Raw genomic sequence first — 13,235 nt, forward strand, 5'->3', positions numbered from 1 at the left:
ATGGACCAGGGACTGGCTGGAGATGGGAGCTTGGCTCTGAAGATGAAGTTAGTAGTTTTTAGCCTTTGAAGTGAAAGTGGTTTCTTTTATCCCCCCTTCTCCTCTTTTACTAGCAATGAAAAGGAGTTTTAAGAAAAACAACAAAGTTGGTGAGAAAGATTTTTCCACAGTGCACCGATGTGATGCTGTTTGGTATAACTGCCTATTTAGAAAGCTTAGCTCCCTTAAGGGGATTACTGCCATTACCTGAATGCATCTTATTTTCTCTGGCTGGTTAGTTATATAAGTCCACTGTGAAGAATTTAAGTATACTATTCTCTGCTGTAATAATACTAAGCACTAACTGAAACAGAGAGGGCAGAAAAAGTTCTGAGACTACTCTGAAAACTATAAAAAGTGAAAGATATTTTGCAAAGACAATAGTGAATTTAATGCCAAACTACATTTCCTTTTAAGAATGAATGAGGCATTTATTAAGTGCTTATTATGAGGGTTTAAAAATCCAACCCAATTAATCTCCTACTCTGCAAACCAAAAGAGGGACACAGCCCCTCAGACTTGAACAAAACTGTTAAGGAAAACTCTTAGGCAGTGGGAGACATATGAAAATAACTATAAGATACTTCTTTGATCTGGGTTTACGATCAAAAGATCATATAGGTCTCGAGCTGGAAAGGACCTCAGAAGCCATTTGTTCAATACTCTCATATTGCAGATGAGCAAAGTTGAGTGATTTGCTCAAGATCACAAAGGTAGTAACTATCACCGGTGAGATTTGAATACAAATCCACTGACTTCAGAACCAATCCTCTTTTAAGATCAAATTTCCTTTATCTGTAGTCATACCAAAATCTCACTTTTTACTTTTGCATTAATGCTTTTTAATTTATAAAAATAGTAATTATTAAAGATAATCTTTATTTTTCCTAAAGTTGGAGGGGAGGACACTTCTAAAAGAGTATATATTTGTTGACTGACAAGTCCAGTGGTCATATAATTGACAGGAATAGTACGATTCTTTGTGGCAAAATTCATCCCATTTTCCTAGTGGTTTTCATTCCTAGTCGATTTCAGATTTGTTGAGCCAGTGTTATGCTTGATTCTTGTCAAAAGTGCTCAGTAGTCCCTGAGCCTTTTGTCATTTTCATGCCTATTTAGGCTCAGGAAAATGGAAGAGCCCCCTTCTCCCATCTCTCATTTTCAATAGCTGAAACTCAACCCATCCTTAAAATCCCAGATGAAATGTTCCCTTCTCTATGAAGTCTTTCCTGATTCACTCTCCAATCTCTCCTTTTCCATCCCTCTGGACTTATGATAGCAGAGAAGTGATTTTTCCCTTCCAAATCCTACGAAGTAATTTGTTGTGCTTCTCTTACATACTCCTTGTAGCCTATTTTGTATTATAATTATCATGTAATTCTTCTTCTCTCTACTAGATGGAAACATTCTTGAGGTCTGATATCTTCATATTTTCCTTAATGCCTATACCAGTTATCTGCAAATGTTTATTGAATAGATGAACAAATGTTTTAAGTTTCAGACACAGAAAAAAGACAAATAATTTTTTTGATTTAAAAAATTTCCCCTGGGACTTCCTGGCTGACTTGTCTTATTGTGTTTTCATGTTCTGTATTGGAAGGTGCTTTAAGAAAGAGTCTTTGACAGCAGAAAAAACGCTTCATTCAACTGCTGTTCATTCCCTCTGCCCTCAAGGACAAAACCTTAAGAAAGCCTCCAAATCTAAGGGACAAGATAAAGAAACATTTAGCCAAAATGGTTCCATAAACCCCATCATAAGCAACATAACTTTCCAAAGGATTTCCATCTGCAAGGTTCAATGAAGATATTTGATAACTAGAGAGAATCATATCTTCTTCCAAGTGTCCTGAAACACTGCCAACCCTGGCAAGAAATTTTGGCCACTGTAAGACAATGGCTTAATTCTATATTCTAAAGAATGGAATTAGTTTGTCACGCTGTATTTAGAGGACTTAAAAGAATTCATTCACAAAAATGCCTGAAAACATAGTTAAAAATGAAAACAAATTTTAAAAAAGAAACCCTTTATTTACCAGCATCCTCCTAAGTATTTTTCAATTGCCTAGAACCATACAGACAAAAATGGCCTGGACAAAGCCTAAGACTTGTCTTAGGGGAAAAAGAGAGGTAATTCATTTCATTAACTAGTGCCAAACCCAGCTGCAGTTTACTTGACCATTGGCCAGTGTTATGACAGCATTTAATTCCTCTTGTGCCTACAGAAAGCCTTCCTGAAACCTAATGCTAGTTTCATGCACACACCCTCCACCTGAATGGTCTTTCAGCATTTGCAAAAGGTGATCAAAATGACTTTTTAAAAAAATCACCTTCTTACACTCTCCAAAGAAGTGGTAAATCAATGAGTTCAAATAAAGACCGGATGGCATCAGGACAGGAGGGCATTATTCAAAATAACTCTCAAACTGGAAAGAGACACTGTATTATGACACCCTTTTCCCAAGAGCTCTCCTCTGGTGAAAGAATGAAAATGATGTACAGCTCTTTAATGCTTCAGACAGCAGAATTCCAATACGGGAACATGACTACATGAGCATTTGACTCCATTAATGATCTCATTCAATCACTCAGGGTAAAGCCTGTGCACTCCATGAGCCTAACTCCACAGTATTGTTCTACTCACAGCTAGATATTAATGTCATATCTCAAGACATCAATCAGGGCAGGTAAACAGAAAGTGGTAAAATAACACGGGCTAAGTAGAAAAAACATTTTTGAGGCAATTTTCAAGCAAAAATGAAATGCTAATTAACACTTACTTTGCTTTGTTTTGGGGACGTATGAGTCTACACATCAGAACAGATGTCAAGTCACAAAGCAATGCACTAGTCTGTGTCCTACACCCATTCTGATTAAAAAAGAAATTTATCCCATTTAACTTTTTAATATATGTCCACACTCTAAACAGTGAAAATCTCTGCAGTTATTACTGCATCATGAACTTGCTGTTCTCTACTAAAATCTTTCAAGGGGGATAAGAGTCAATCAAATTTCAGCTTAATTTATGGAGATGTAAATTAGAGTCAGTAACTGGATGATGCAAATGTGCATTATTACCTAGTGTGAAAATCCATTGGCAAGACACTGTGACGTCCTATCAAAGGAACTAACTAGCTTTTGTCTCGATGTGCCAATTCCTTCTTGTCACCTGTCACTTTCTTTCTCTAGGTTAGAAAGCTGTCCATGGCAATTGACTAAAACTCCACCAATTGTTTTTCACTCAAAAGCCCAGAAAATTATATATATATATATATGTATATTTATATATGTATATACATATATGTATATCTAACACATATACATACACACAATTATACACATATAAATATTAGACTAGGCTTAGCATTAAAAATCAGAGGAATGACATAAAACAAATACTAAGCACCAATGCCTTACAGAGTAGGTGTTATTGTAATATATGCTTTCCTTCCCCCCCCCCTTTTTGATCAAATTGTATATAATACTTTAAGTAAATTTCATGTGTTTCATTTCACAAAGTACACTTGTTAGGAAAGCTCTTTTCACTACTCAGCCCAATGTCTTTATTAGTAAGATATTTTTAAACACTGAGCTGTTTCTTTGATCCTTAGAGTTTGGTAAAAACCTGGAATATATTTTGATCTCTTGTTTTCTCATTTAATTTCACAATGCAAAGATGCATTCCAAAGGTGGGGAACCCTAGTGCTACAGGCAAGTCTTAACTTCATTTCTGTACCCAGAAAGATATAATATCCTTTTATCCAGAGGATGTCAGAAAATCCTGAAGTATAAAACTGATTGCTATATGCTGAAAAAAAAGCAGCCGTTCACAGGGGGTATATATAGCAGTCCTGTTCCTCAGCTTTGCCAGGCCATGATTGATACTTGGCCCACCTCCCTTGGCACAGCTCCAGGAATGTGAGTTTGGACCAAGGCAGTCTCAGGGGCTGCTTCTAGTTATCACCATTCTAGGACTTCGGTGCCAAAGATGCTCAGGCAGGCAGGGAAGAGTTATCGAAAATCTCAAATATGTTTGTAAAAGAAGGTCTTAAAAATCCAGTCTCTAAAAGCAAACTATGTAATTTTTAAACTAGTCAGAAACTTTATATAGCAAATGCCCCATTCTACGATGATGTGGGATAAGAATTCTGGTTAATATTCTGGCTTTTAGCCCTGAAATATATGCCATATACAGATTGTCAAATTTCAAACAAATAAATCCAGTAAGTAGCTCATAGTTACTGTCTTCTTCATGATTCAGAAAACCACTCCAGACTTCAGACTGCTTTGCAGTAATCACAATGAACCTCAGCTCCCACGGTTCAGAACCTTAGCTATGTGGCAGTGCTGGCTGAGGAACAGTTTCAATTTCAGTTGGATGGATGTGTTTTTATTATAAATATCAAACACTTCAGATAACATTCAGCTGGCTCAGTCAAACTCTGAGGCTTCTTTTGATACTTGGCCTTTGCTTTTCTTCCTCTCTCTTGATGTAGGCAAGTAACAATAGCTGTGATTGCTGTCAAAGATAGGAAGGAACAAAGAGCACACTCTGGAAAGCACTCACCCACCAGGAGGAAGCACTAACCTGCCCAACCATGTCTGGTGCGAGGGGGATGACAGGCCAGAAGGTCGAGTACACTCCAAAAAATGCCAGCCAGAGCACTATGCTTCCCCAAACAGCCAGGTGACTAAACTATGGAAGAAAAAAAAACCCAGGAAAAAAATCAGTCAGTCTTTTCTACTCTGAAAGGTTTGGCTTATTACACACCTCCCTCAACTCCGGTATTCCTCTCCCTGCTCCTGTATAACTTTCCATTCTTTGCTCAAACCAAAGCTTTTTAGCTGTAGATTCAAGTGACAGTTGACAAAAGTAGTAAAAATAATGATCTTATATATATAAAACACTTCCCTTACGACAATCTTTCAAGGACAGAACGCTCTACACTAAATGCTAAGTGGAGGTGTACAGCCAGAGTTGTCTTTGGGCTTTAGGATGAGTAATAACAGTTTGCATCAGAAACTACCAAAATAAGAAGAGAAAAATATTTGGCATAAATGAACTTTAGATTACCACTAGATGAAGGAAGAAACCTTTTCCAGAAAGATACTTTTCTATATTTCTTAGAGAGAAATATTTTGTTTTTATTAATAATTCTCACTGTAACGGAGCCCTGAGATTCATAAAGAACTTTCCATCATTAAGTCTGTGAATGAGGTAGTGCACCTATTATTATCTTCATTCTACAGACTACAAAACTGAGGCTCAGGAGGTTTTAATAACTTGCCCCAGGTCACAAACGAAAGCTGGAATTTGAGCTTGAGTGTCTTCTGAGTTGGGGACAGAACTCTGATGCTTTTATTTAATAACACCAGAGGAAAAAAAAGTTTAAAGGATCCATATGCAAAATTCAATTACCTAAACATTAGCAAAGTACACGCACTTAAGGATAGATTAGAGCTAGGGAGAGTAGAGTCATGCGTAGAAAAAGTATTAGACTTGGGCTAGGCATCAAGTTTGGAATCACAGCTCTGACATTTACTAGGTGGATAACCATAGCCAATTCATTCCTTGCTATGAGCCTCAGTGTCCTTATTTGTAAAAATGGGGACTGTACAGCTTTAAGTAGCTATATATAGGTACTTGTTATGAGGGAAACACTTTAAAAACTTTCAAGTACTCTAATAACGTGATCTTGATTTTGAGTTGTTTCAGTTGTGTCCAGCCTTTTGTGGCCCCATTTGGGTTTTTCTCGACAAAGAGACTGGAGTAGTTTGCCATTCCCTTCTCCAGCTCCTTTTACCATGGAGGAAATGGAGAAGAAAGGATGTTAAGTGACTTGCCCAAGGTCGCACAGCTAGTGAGTGAGTAAGGCTAAATTTGAACTCAGGTCCTCTTGAGTCCAGGACTGGCATTCTATCCTCTGCATCACCAAATGCTCTGTGATTTTAATAGTGGCACCTGATTGCACCGGATCATGCCTTTAACGACTCCATCCACAAGGACTCATTAAGTGCGAGCAATCTATCAGGCACTACGCTCAGCTCTGGAAAAACAAAGATGGTGAAGTCCCTGCCCTAAAGAAGCTTGCATTCTATCAGGGGAGATAATATGTAGATATGTTAGTATATACAACATATATACAAAAGACATACAAGGTAATTTGGGGGGAGCCACACTAAGAGCTGAAGGGCAAGGATCATGAAAGGCCTAATGTAGAAGGGGGCATTTAGGCTAAGTATATAAAAGGAGCAAGGCATTCCAAAAGGCAGAAGTGAACAGGGCGTGCATCCCAAGTCTGGGGGACGGCCTGGACAAAGGCACAGAGGCTAGAGATGGAGTATTACATATAAGAAACAACAAGAAAGCCTCTGGTCTCCTCTGCTACCTGAGCCTTTTACTCTAAGGCTACCTTTCTTTTACTCTGTATATGTCTCGTATGTTCCCATTTATTTATATATATAGTCTCTTCCATGTAGACTTCTTGAATGTAGGGACTGTTTTGTGTGTGCGTGCGTACGTGCATACGTGTGTGTGTGTGTGTGTGTGTGTGTGTGTGTGTGTGTGAATGTGTGAGTGTGAGCCTGCCTTTCTTTGTACCCCCGGCACTCAGAATAGCACCTAGCACATAGTAGGTGTTCAATAAATGTTTGCTGACTGATTGGACCTAAGAGCAGATGAAAGGGAGTAATGCATAATAAGAGTAGAAAGACAGGCTGATGCTAGCTTGTGAAAGGCTCTAAATGCCACAAAGAGGTTGTCTGTATCTGATCCTAGAGGTAACAGGGAGCCAATGGAGTTTACTGAGCAGGGGAGTAACATGGTCAGACCTATGCTTTACAAATGTTGTACTTTTATAGCAGTGTGGAAGATGGATTGTAAGGTGGCTGGGCACAGACTAGAGACAGGGAGAAAACAGAATGATGTTTGTAAAAGTGCAAAGAATCTGTAAAAAAAATACAAAAACAGGAGGGAGAAGATAATCTGCCGCTGCAACACTAGCTGAAACCACTTGTGGATGTTTCAATGTCCAGGGAGTTTTTAATAGAGCAATTTTCAAAAAAAATTCCTCTTTAAGCTGACTTTCCATTTCTAGACCTTCTGAGGTGAGAGTCTTGGTCTCCTGGGGGTGTGCTCCATGTAACCAATCTACCTGATGATGGAGATGAACATCAGCCCAAAGCTGTGAACTTAATACTTTTAAAATAATGTGAGGGTCTTCACTTGCTAACTCTCTTGCAGCTGAAATAATAAGTGCTTTGCAGTTCTAGGCCAGCAGGTCAGACCGTGGCACTACATCTGGGGTGAAAGCTGTCCAGGTGGTGGATGGGGGAGATCCGCCACACGGAAAACTCGGCTGCCCTCCCCAAGAAAACACACCCCCACGCAATACCAATAGGAGTGGCCGGGAGCTAGCAAGACAGGTGGGGTGACTTATAAACTGAAGAAACTAAAATTGATCTTTACCTGGATTGGTGAGTGATATTTTCAACTAAGGAGAGACAATAATAGCTATTATCATATGTGCATAGTTCCTGGTCCTGGGGGAGAATTTAAAGCTCTCTAATAATAGTGAATGCAGCAGATCTCCCGGGTGTATCCCACTGTCTGCAATGGGCTCTTCTGCCTACCCTAATGATGATGACTTCCTCCCTATAGCAGATAAAAGAAGTGCTGGGAGTCCCTGATTCCCCAGACCCTGCAAGGTGGATAAGGACATTCACAGAGTGGGAGAAGGCAATAATGGGAAGGGCTAGAACCTATTTTCTCTCTTGGTTGACTTAGTCCCATGTTAATACCTGTATTTGGCCCCTAGGTTTTGGAGGGGGAGCAGGGGACAGTAAATTAGGCATACTCCAGAACGCAGTTCATAGGTGAATGTTCTAAATGGATTCGTAGAATCCCAGTGATAGGGGCTAGTCCAACAAGTCCTAAATAAGAACCTCCTCTGAGGTGTGTTCAAAAGGTGGTCATCAAGCCTTTGCTGGAAGATCTCAGTGAACAGACTCTACCACCTTTTGAGGTAGCATGTTCTACTCTTGGATGACTCTAATTGTTTGGCAGCTTCTCCTCACGTGAAACTTGTTTGCTTCTTTAACTTCCGCCTTTTGCTCCTAATTTCTGTCCTCAAGGCCCAGAAGAATAAATCTAATCCTTTCACATAGCAATACTTCAAATAGGTGAAGATAGTCACCATGTTTCCTGCTTCTCTGCAGAGCCTTCTCCAATAGTCTTAGTTCCTTTAACTGAACCTCCCACAGCATAAATCTGAGGCCCTTTACAATCCTGGTTGTCTTCTCCAGGCTGTCAAAGTCCTTCTTAAAATTTAGTGCCTGAACCCTATCTTCCTTTTGTTATTTAATTTATTTATTATTTATTATCATATGATGATGATGATGATGATGATGATTATTACTATATAGTATCTAACATAAACGACCAATCAATAACTTATCTGACTTATCCAGTTCGTCAATAACTTATTTCCAGGTTATCAATGTACTTAAAATTTGGTGACTTGAACATGACCTGAGCAAACTGCTGGATGATCAGCTCCCAAATCTTTTTTTTTTCTTTAGATAACTGCTATGACTCACCCTTTGTATACTCATGAATTTGATTTCTTGTGGCCTTGTATAATTTCATTACGCAAGGTATAATTTACCTTTATCCCTATAAAATTTAATTTTTAGATTAGTCCAATGCTCTAGCCTGTTCATAATCTTTGTGCATTGTCTCTGTCTTCCGGTGTGATAGCTAACATTCCCAGTTTGGGCTCACTTAAAAATTTCTTTGGTAAAAAACAATATGGGAAATTTTTGATGATAATTTAAGAAGTATAAGGTAGTGTGACGCTGTGGACACAGAGTCATCTCAATTGGAAAGGCCTATGCTCTACTGCCACCACTGACACTACTTGTGTGATTCTGGGCAAGCTACTTAAGCTCCCCAGGGCTTAGCGGAACTTCCCCTATATCAGTGAAATCACAAGATCTGTCCCAAAATAACTGGGGAGCATACAAATTACAAAGTGTAAATATTTATTTCTTTGTTATTCTATTTTGCCAACTTTGGGGGTAGGGTCCTGGACCTGTGAATTCATCTTTTTTAGTAACTCTATAGTGTGGAAAGTCCTCATATTCAATAATTTCCTTCTATACTATGATACATGTGGTACTCTAAGAAGCTAGTTTCTGGAGGCCTAGGGAGTGTCTGGAAATTTGTAGTTGCAAAATTTTCTACCCATTCTCTTTACTAAGCTAATATTCATCTTGAAATATTGAGTCTAGCATGTTGTTTCACAGGATATGGATAAAAGACAAGTGACCACATATCTGAAGACTATGTCAAACTTTAGGAAATGAAGCAGAAATGGAAATAAAGAAGAGAATAAAAGTAAGAGAAATGAGGGCAAATAGTTGAATAAATGTAAAGGTGTAAAGATATCAACCTTATTAGTTGCTTTTGGAATACCCACAGCCATATTATTCCCCAATCAGTGAGGCCACAGATCAGTGAGTACTCTTGCTATGCTATTAATTGCCTCAGGGAAAGAATATGTGGTAAGCTATATAATCTAACTGTTGTAGGTGACAAGCTTGTAAAACCTGATTTTCTTCCCTCACAATATTCAGAGTATACCTTGGCACAGAATGATGCCATGTTAAATTTCATTATAAACATGTTGGGTCATTTAACACAGGTCTCAGTTAATGGAATGCTAAATGAAGTCTATTTCAAAGGCCAGGCATGCAAATTGAACAGCTGGAAAACTTCTGACGGGAAATTAGCTGTGATCTAAATCAACCCACAACATGAAAATGCAAAATAGAAGCTTTATGTGCTACTCAACCTCCTGATTCTCAATGAGAAATCATAGCATACACAGTGATAATGGCATTGGATAGTGCAGGTACTAAGATATAGCATACGAAAGGAATACTTACCTTCGTCCAAGCTCTTGTCTCTAAACCAGCTTTCAGACAAACAGTAACAACAACATACTGTGGAAACAGGAATGGAGTCAAAATGTATTCTTTTGTTGTCACATCTCCCCCTTAGAAATCATCTTGCCTTAGCATTCCTTCATGGCAGTCTCAATGATGGAGCTACGTCAAAAAATTTGGCTGCTGAGGAACATAGGGGCATATGTCCCCCACCCTAGCCCACCCAACAAAAGGTTCTCACCTTCTGCTCATTCTAGTTAAACAAAACAGACTATTTGGAGGGGTTTTTTAATTTCTATAGATATACATACAAACACATATATGCATATATGTGCATACATATATATGTCCTCAGACCTTGACCTTTTACAAACAAATGGTTGAAAATCACTACCCAGCAATTTTTGTTCTTCAGGAATATACATCAGGTAGTTAAAAGTACAATAAATTAAAATTAAAGAATCAGTATTGCTCTTAAAAACAGTAAGCTTTAAACTATTAAGAACAGCACACCTTAAACACCACATAAAAGGAAGTACACTGAAATACTTACTGTATAAACAATGTTTCCAACGAATAAATAGTCTACAACACGACCACTCGCCAACACTGCATCTGAAAAATGATAAAGTCATGATGTCCTATGGTGTAAATATGATTTTAAGAAGAAAATGCAGGAATGTAAAAGTTGAGAACAGGTATTTTCATACACATAATACCAGAGATCACACATTCCAATGTGGAGAGTAGGCATTTGAATCTGATTTTCATCCAGGGAACCATCACTGATCAGATAGTATGACGGTTATATTTTAAGGTGGTTATATTTTAATGTTGTGTTGTCTGTGATACCCTAAAGTTTTTTCTTGCTCCTGATCCCTCTAGCTTCTTCCTCAAACTCTTCCCGAAAAGGTACTGTTAAATGAACACATGACTTTTTTTTTTTAAAAAGAGTTATAATAAAAATGGAACATCTCAGCCTTTATTAGCATTTTTAGTATGATCCTTGACTAGTGCTCTAATTCTAACACCTGCTATTTCTTCAATAAAAAATAAGCAATAGAGTATCTTTAGAAGGTACCAATCTTGGCAGTTTTGCAAGTGTCCATTTCTAATTCTTGCTGGGCTGGAATAGAAACTCTACATAAGAAGATGAAAACTACATACATGCCAAGCAAATTTATGATTGGTCTCAGAAAATTCTCAAGCATGATCATTGGTCATGTTTTTACATGCTACTAAATTGGGGTCACTTACATTGCTCTAAGAGAATCCTGGGTAATAGGAGTGGAATTTTATGAATTCAGACTTAATTTTTTTTTCCATTTGTCCTTTCCAGAATGGTAAGTACAATATACCACAATAATGAAACTGTAATTCCAATAGTTGCATAATTCGTTTCTACTAATACTAAGGCTGTTATAAAAAAGTTCAAGTTGTATTTCTATTGGTAAATTTCCTATTCTTTAGATCATGAAGGGTTTCTTCAGATGAATTCTTCCTTCATCTTCAAAACCAAACCTGTGGCCTGTGGCTCTGGCTTATGTTTACAGACTCAACTTCATTTTTATCTTAGGAGTCTCAATAGTCACTCTCACAAATTTCCCTGTTCTTAATAAAATTGAGGGCCAGCTAAGCTCCAGTTTCACAGCTGAACAACTGAGTCTACATTCCTCTGTACTTACACCCAAGGAGGCAACCAAGGGTAACTAGTTAGCTGTTGGAACCTGACATAGGCCTGGATTCAGAAAAAAGGATGAAGATTCATGGGGCCCATATTTTCAGTATTTACCTCTCTTACCCTCCACAAATAGGCTGGAGAAAATTGTACTGAATAAAATTTATTTAGCCATTTTCCTGGTTCTCAACAATTAGGTTACAATCACCTCACTGTCCCAAATGAAATTTATTTAACTATTCTCCTCTTGCTGGATATTTAGGTATATTTCAGCTTTTTGCTATTACAAATAATGCTGCTATGAAAATTTTTGAAGAGGGGGATATTTGTTGTTTTTGAAAATACATTTAAGCTACATTCCTAGCCTGGAATTACTGGGTGAAGGGTAAGGATTGTTTTCTAACTTTTATTGTGTACTGTGCCAGACTGTTCCTCAAAAAAAATTCTACAAGTTTGAACTTCTACCAGTGATGTATGAGTGCATCAGTTTCTCCACAACCAGCCAACACTGAATTTCATTGCTTTTATTATTTTTGTGTGTGTGGCTAATTTGATAGGTATGAAGGATCCAGTTATTCTTATTAGAGTATTTGAAAGAGCAATAATTTCCAAGTTATACTAGTGACCATGCATTCATCCATCCTAGCTTAAGGTACATCTCCTGGTCTCACATCTGTGAACAAAAGGGCATAAGTTTTAATCTTTATAAAAACAGCATAAGTCCACTTTGAAAGCCTATGGGGTTCTACGTATAGTGAGCCCTGATCAAAGCTAGAAAAATCGTAGTATAGATAAGAACTTCTAAATAAACATAATGGAAGCAAAATACAAAATGGGAAACCATGCTTGGGCATTTATTTGACATGTCATAGAAGGCTCACAGAAATAAAAATCCTATCAGATACAAACTGATTCAAGGAGTAAATGACATAGGCAGTTGATTTAAGAAGACCTTAGAGTATGTTTTATGCCTATGCAATATAAGAAAAAAATAAACACCAGATCTAGGAAATTCTATGTTTATAAGAAATGAGAAGAATTTGTAAAGGGAAAAGCACTCTATCATTAGCAAAGGTAGAGAAATGAGTCCTAAACAATAAAATAAAGCAACTTAGGGGGGGAAAGGGAAAATAAATAATGTGGAATGAGGTAACTTAAAGGGGATATTTCTAGAAAAGAATAAACAGCAAATTAGGTGCACTGTGGCAAAAATAAACTGAGATTCCTGTGCTTTGAATAAAATAAGCCACAAAAATCAGGTATATGGGGAGAATTCTGTAGAGACTACAGTTCTTATACTGTGTTTAATATAGGGCACTTCATTATTAAAAAGATCAAGATGAGTAGGGGGAGTTCAGAGAAATAGAACATAGATAATTATGATGAAGAGACAAACATGAAGAAAGAACTAGAACAATGTATTGTTTGGCTGAGGGAAAACAGTGCATGGGACATACTGTCTACAAAGAGCTCAGGCTTACACATAGGAGAAAAGAAATATGTAACTTTTACTTAAATAAAAAGGTATCCTGAAAATAAAAATAACTTGATGGAATCAAAGTTTGGTAGGCTT

General features: G+C 37.6%; 1 protein-coding gene across 1 annotated transcript in view; it reads right to left on the reverse strand.

Annotated features, from left to right (window-relative positions):
• ATP8A2 (ATPase phospholipid transporting 8A2) overlaps positions 1 to 13,235 on the reverse strand; it is a 759,667-nt gene that overhangs the window by 149,284 nt on the left and 597,148 nt on the right. Inside the window, exons 31-33 of the mRNA XM_036745978.1 lie at positions 10,538 to 10,599; positions 9,985 to 10,041; positions 4,625 to 4,732 (exon numbers count right to left, since the gene is read on the reverse strand). Of these exons, the coding sequence (XP_036601873.1) occupies positions 4,625 to 4,732; positions 9,985 to 10,041; positions 10,538 to 10,599 (227 nt within the window). The remainder of the gene's footprint in view (positions 1 to 4,624; positions 4,733 to 9,984; positions 10,042 to 10,537; positions 10,600 to 13,235) is intronic.

This window comes from Trichosurus vulpecula, chromosome 2, assembly GCF_011100635.1.
Source record: "Trichosurus vulpecula isolate mTriVul1 chromosome 2, mTriVul1.pri, whole genome shotgun sequence".
NCBI lineage: Eukaryota > Metazoa > Chordata > Mammalia > Diprotodontia > Phalangeridae > Trichosurus > Trichosurus vulpecula.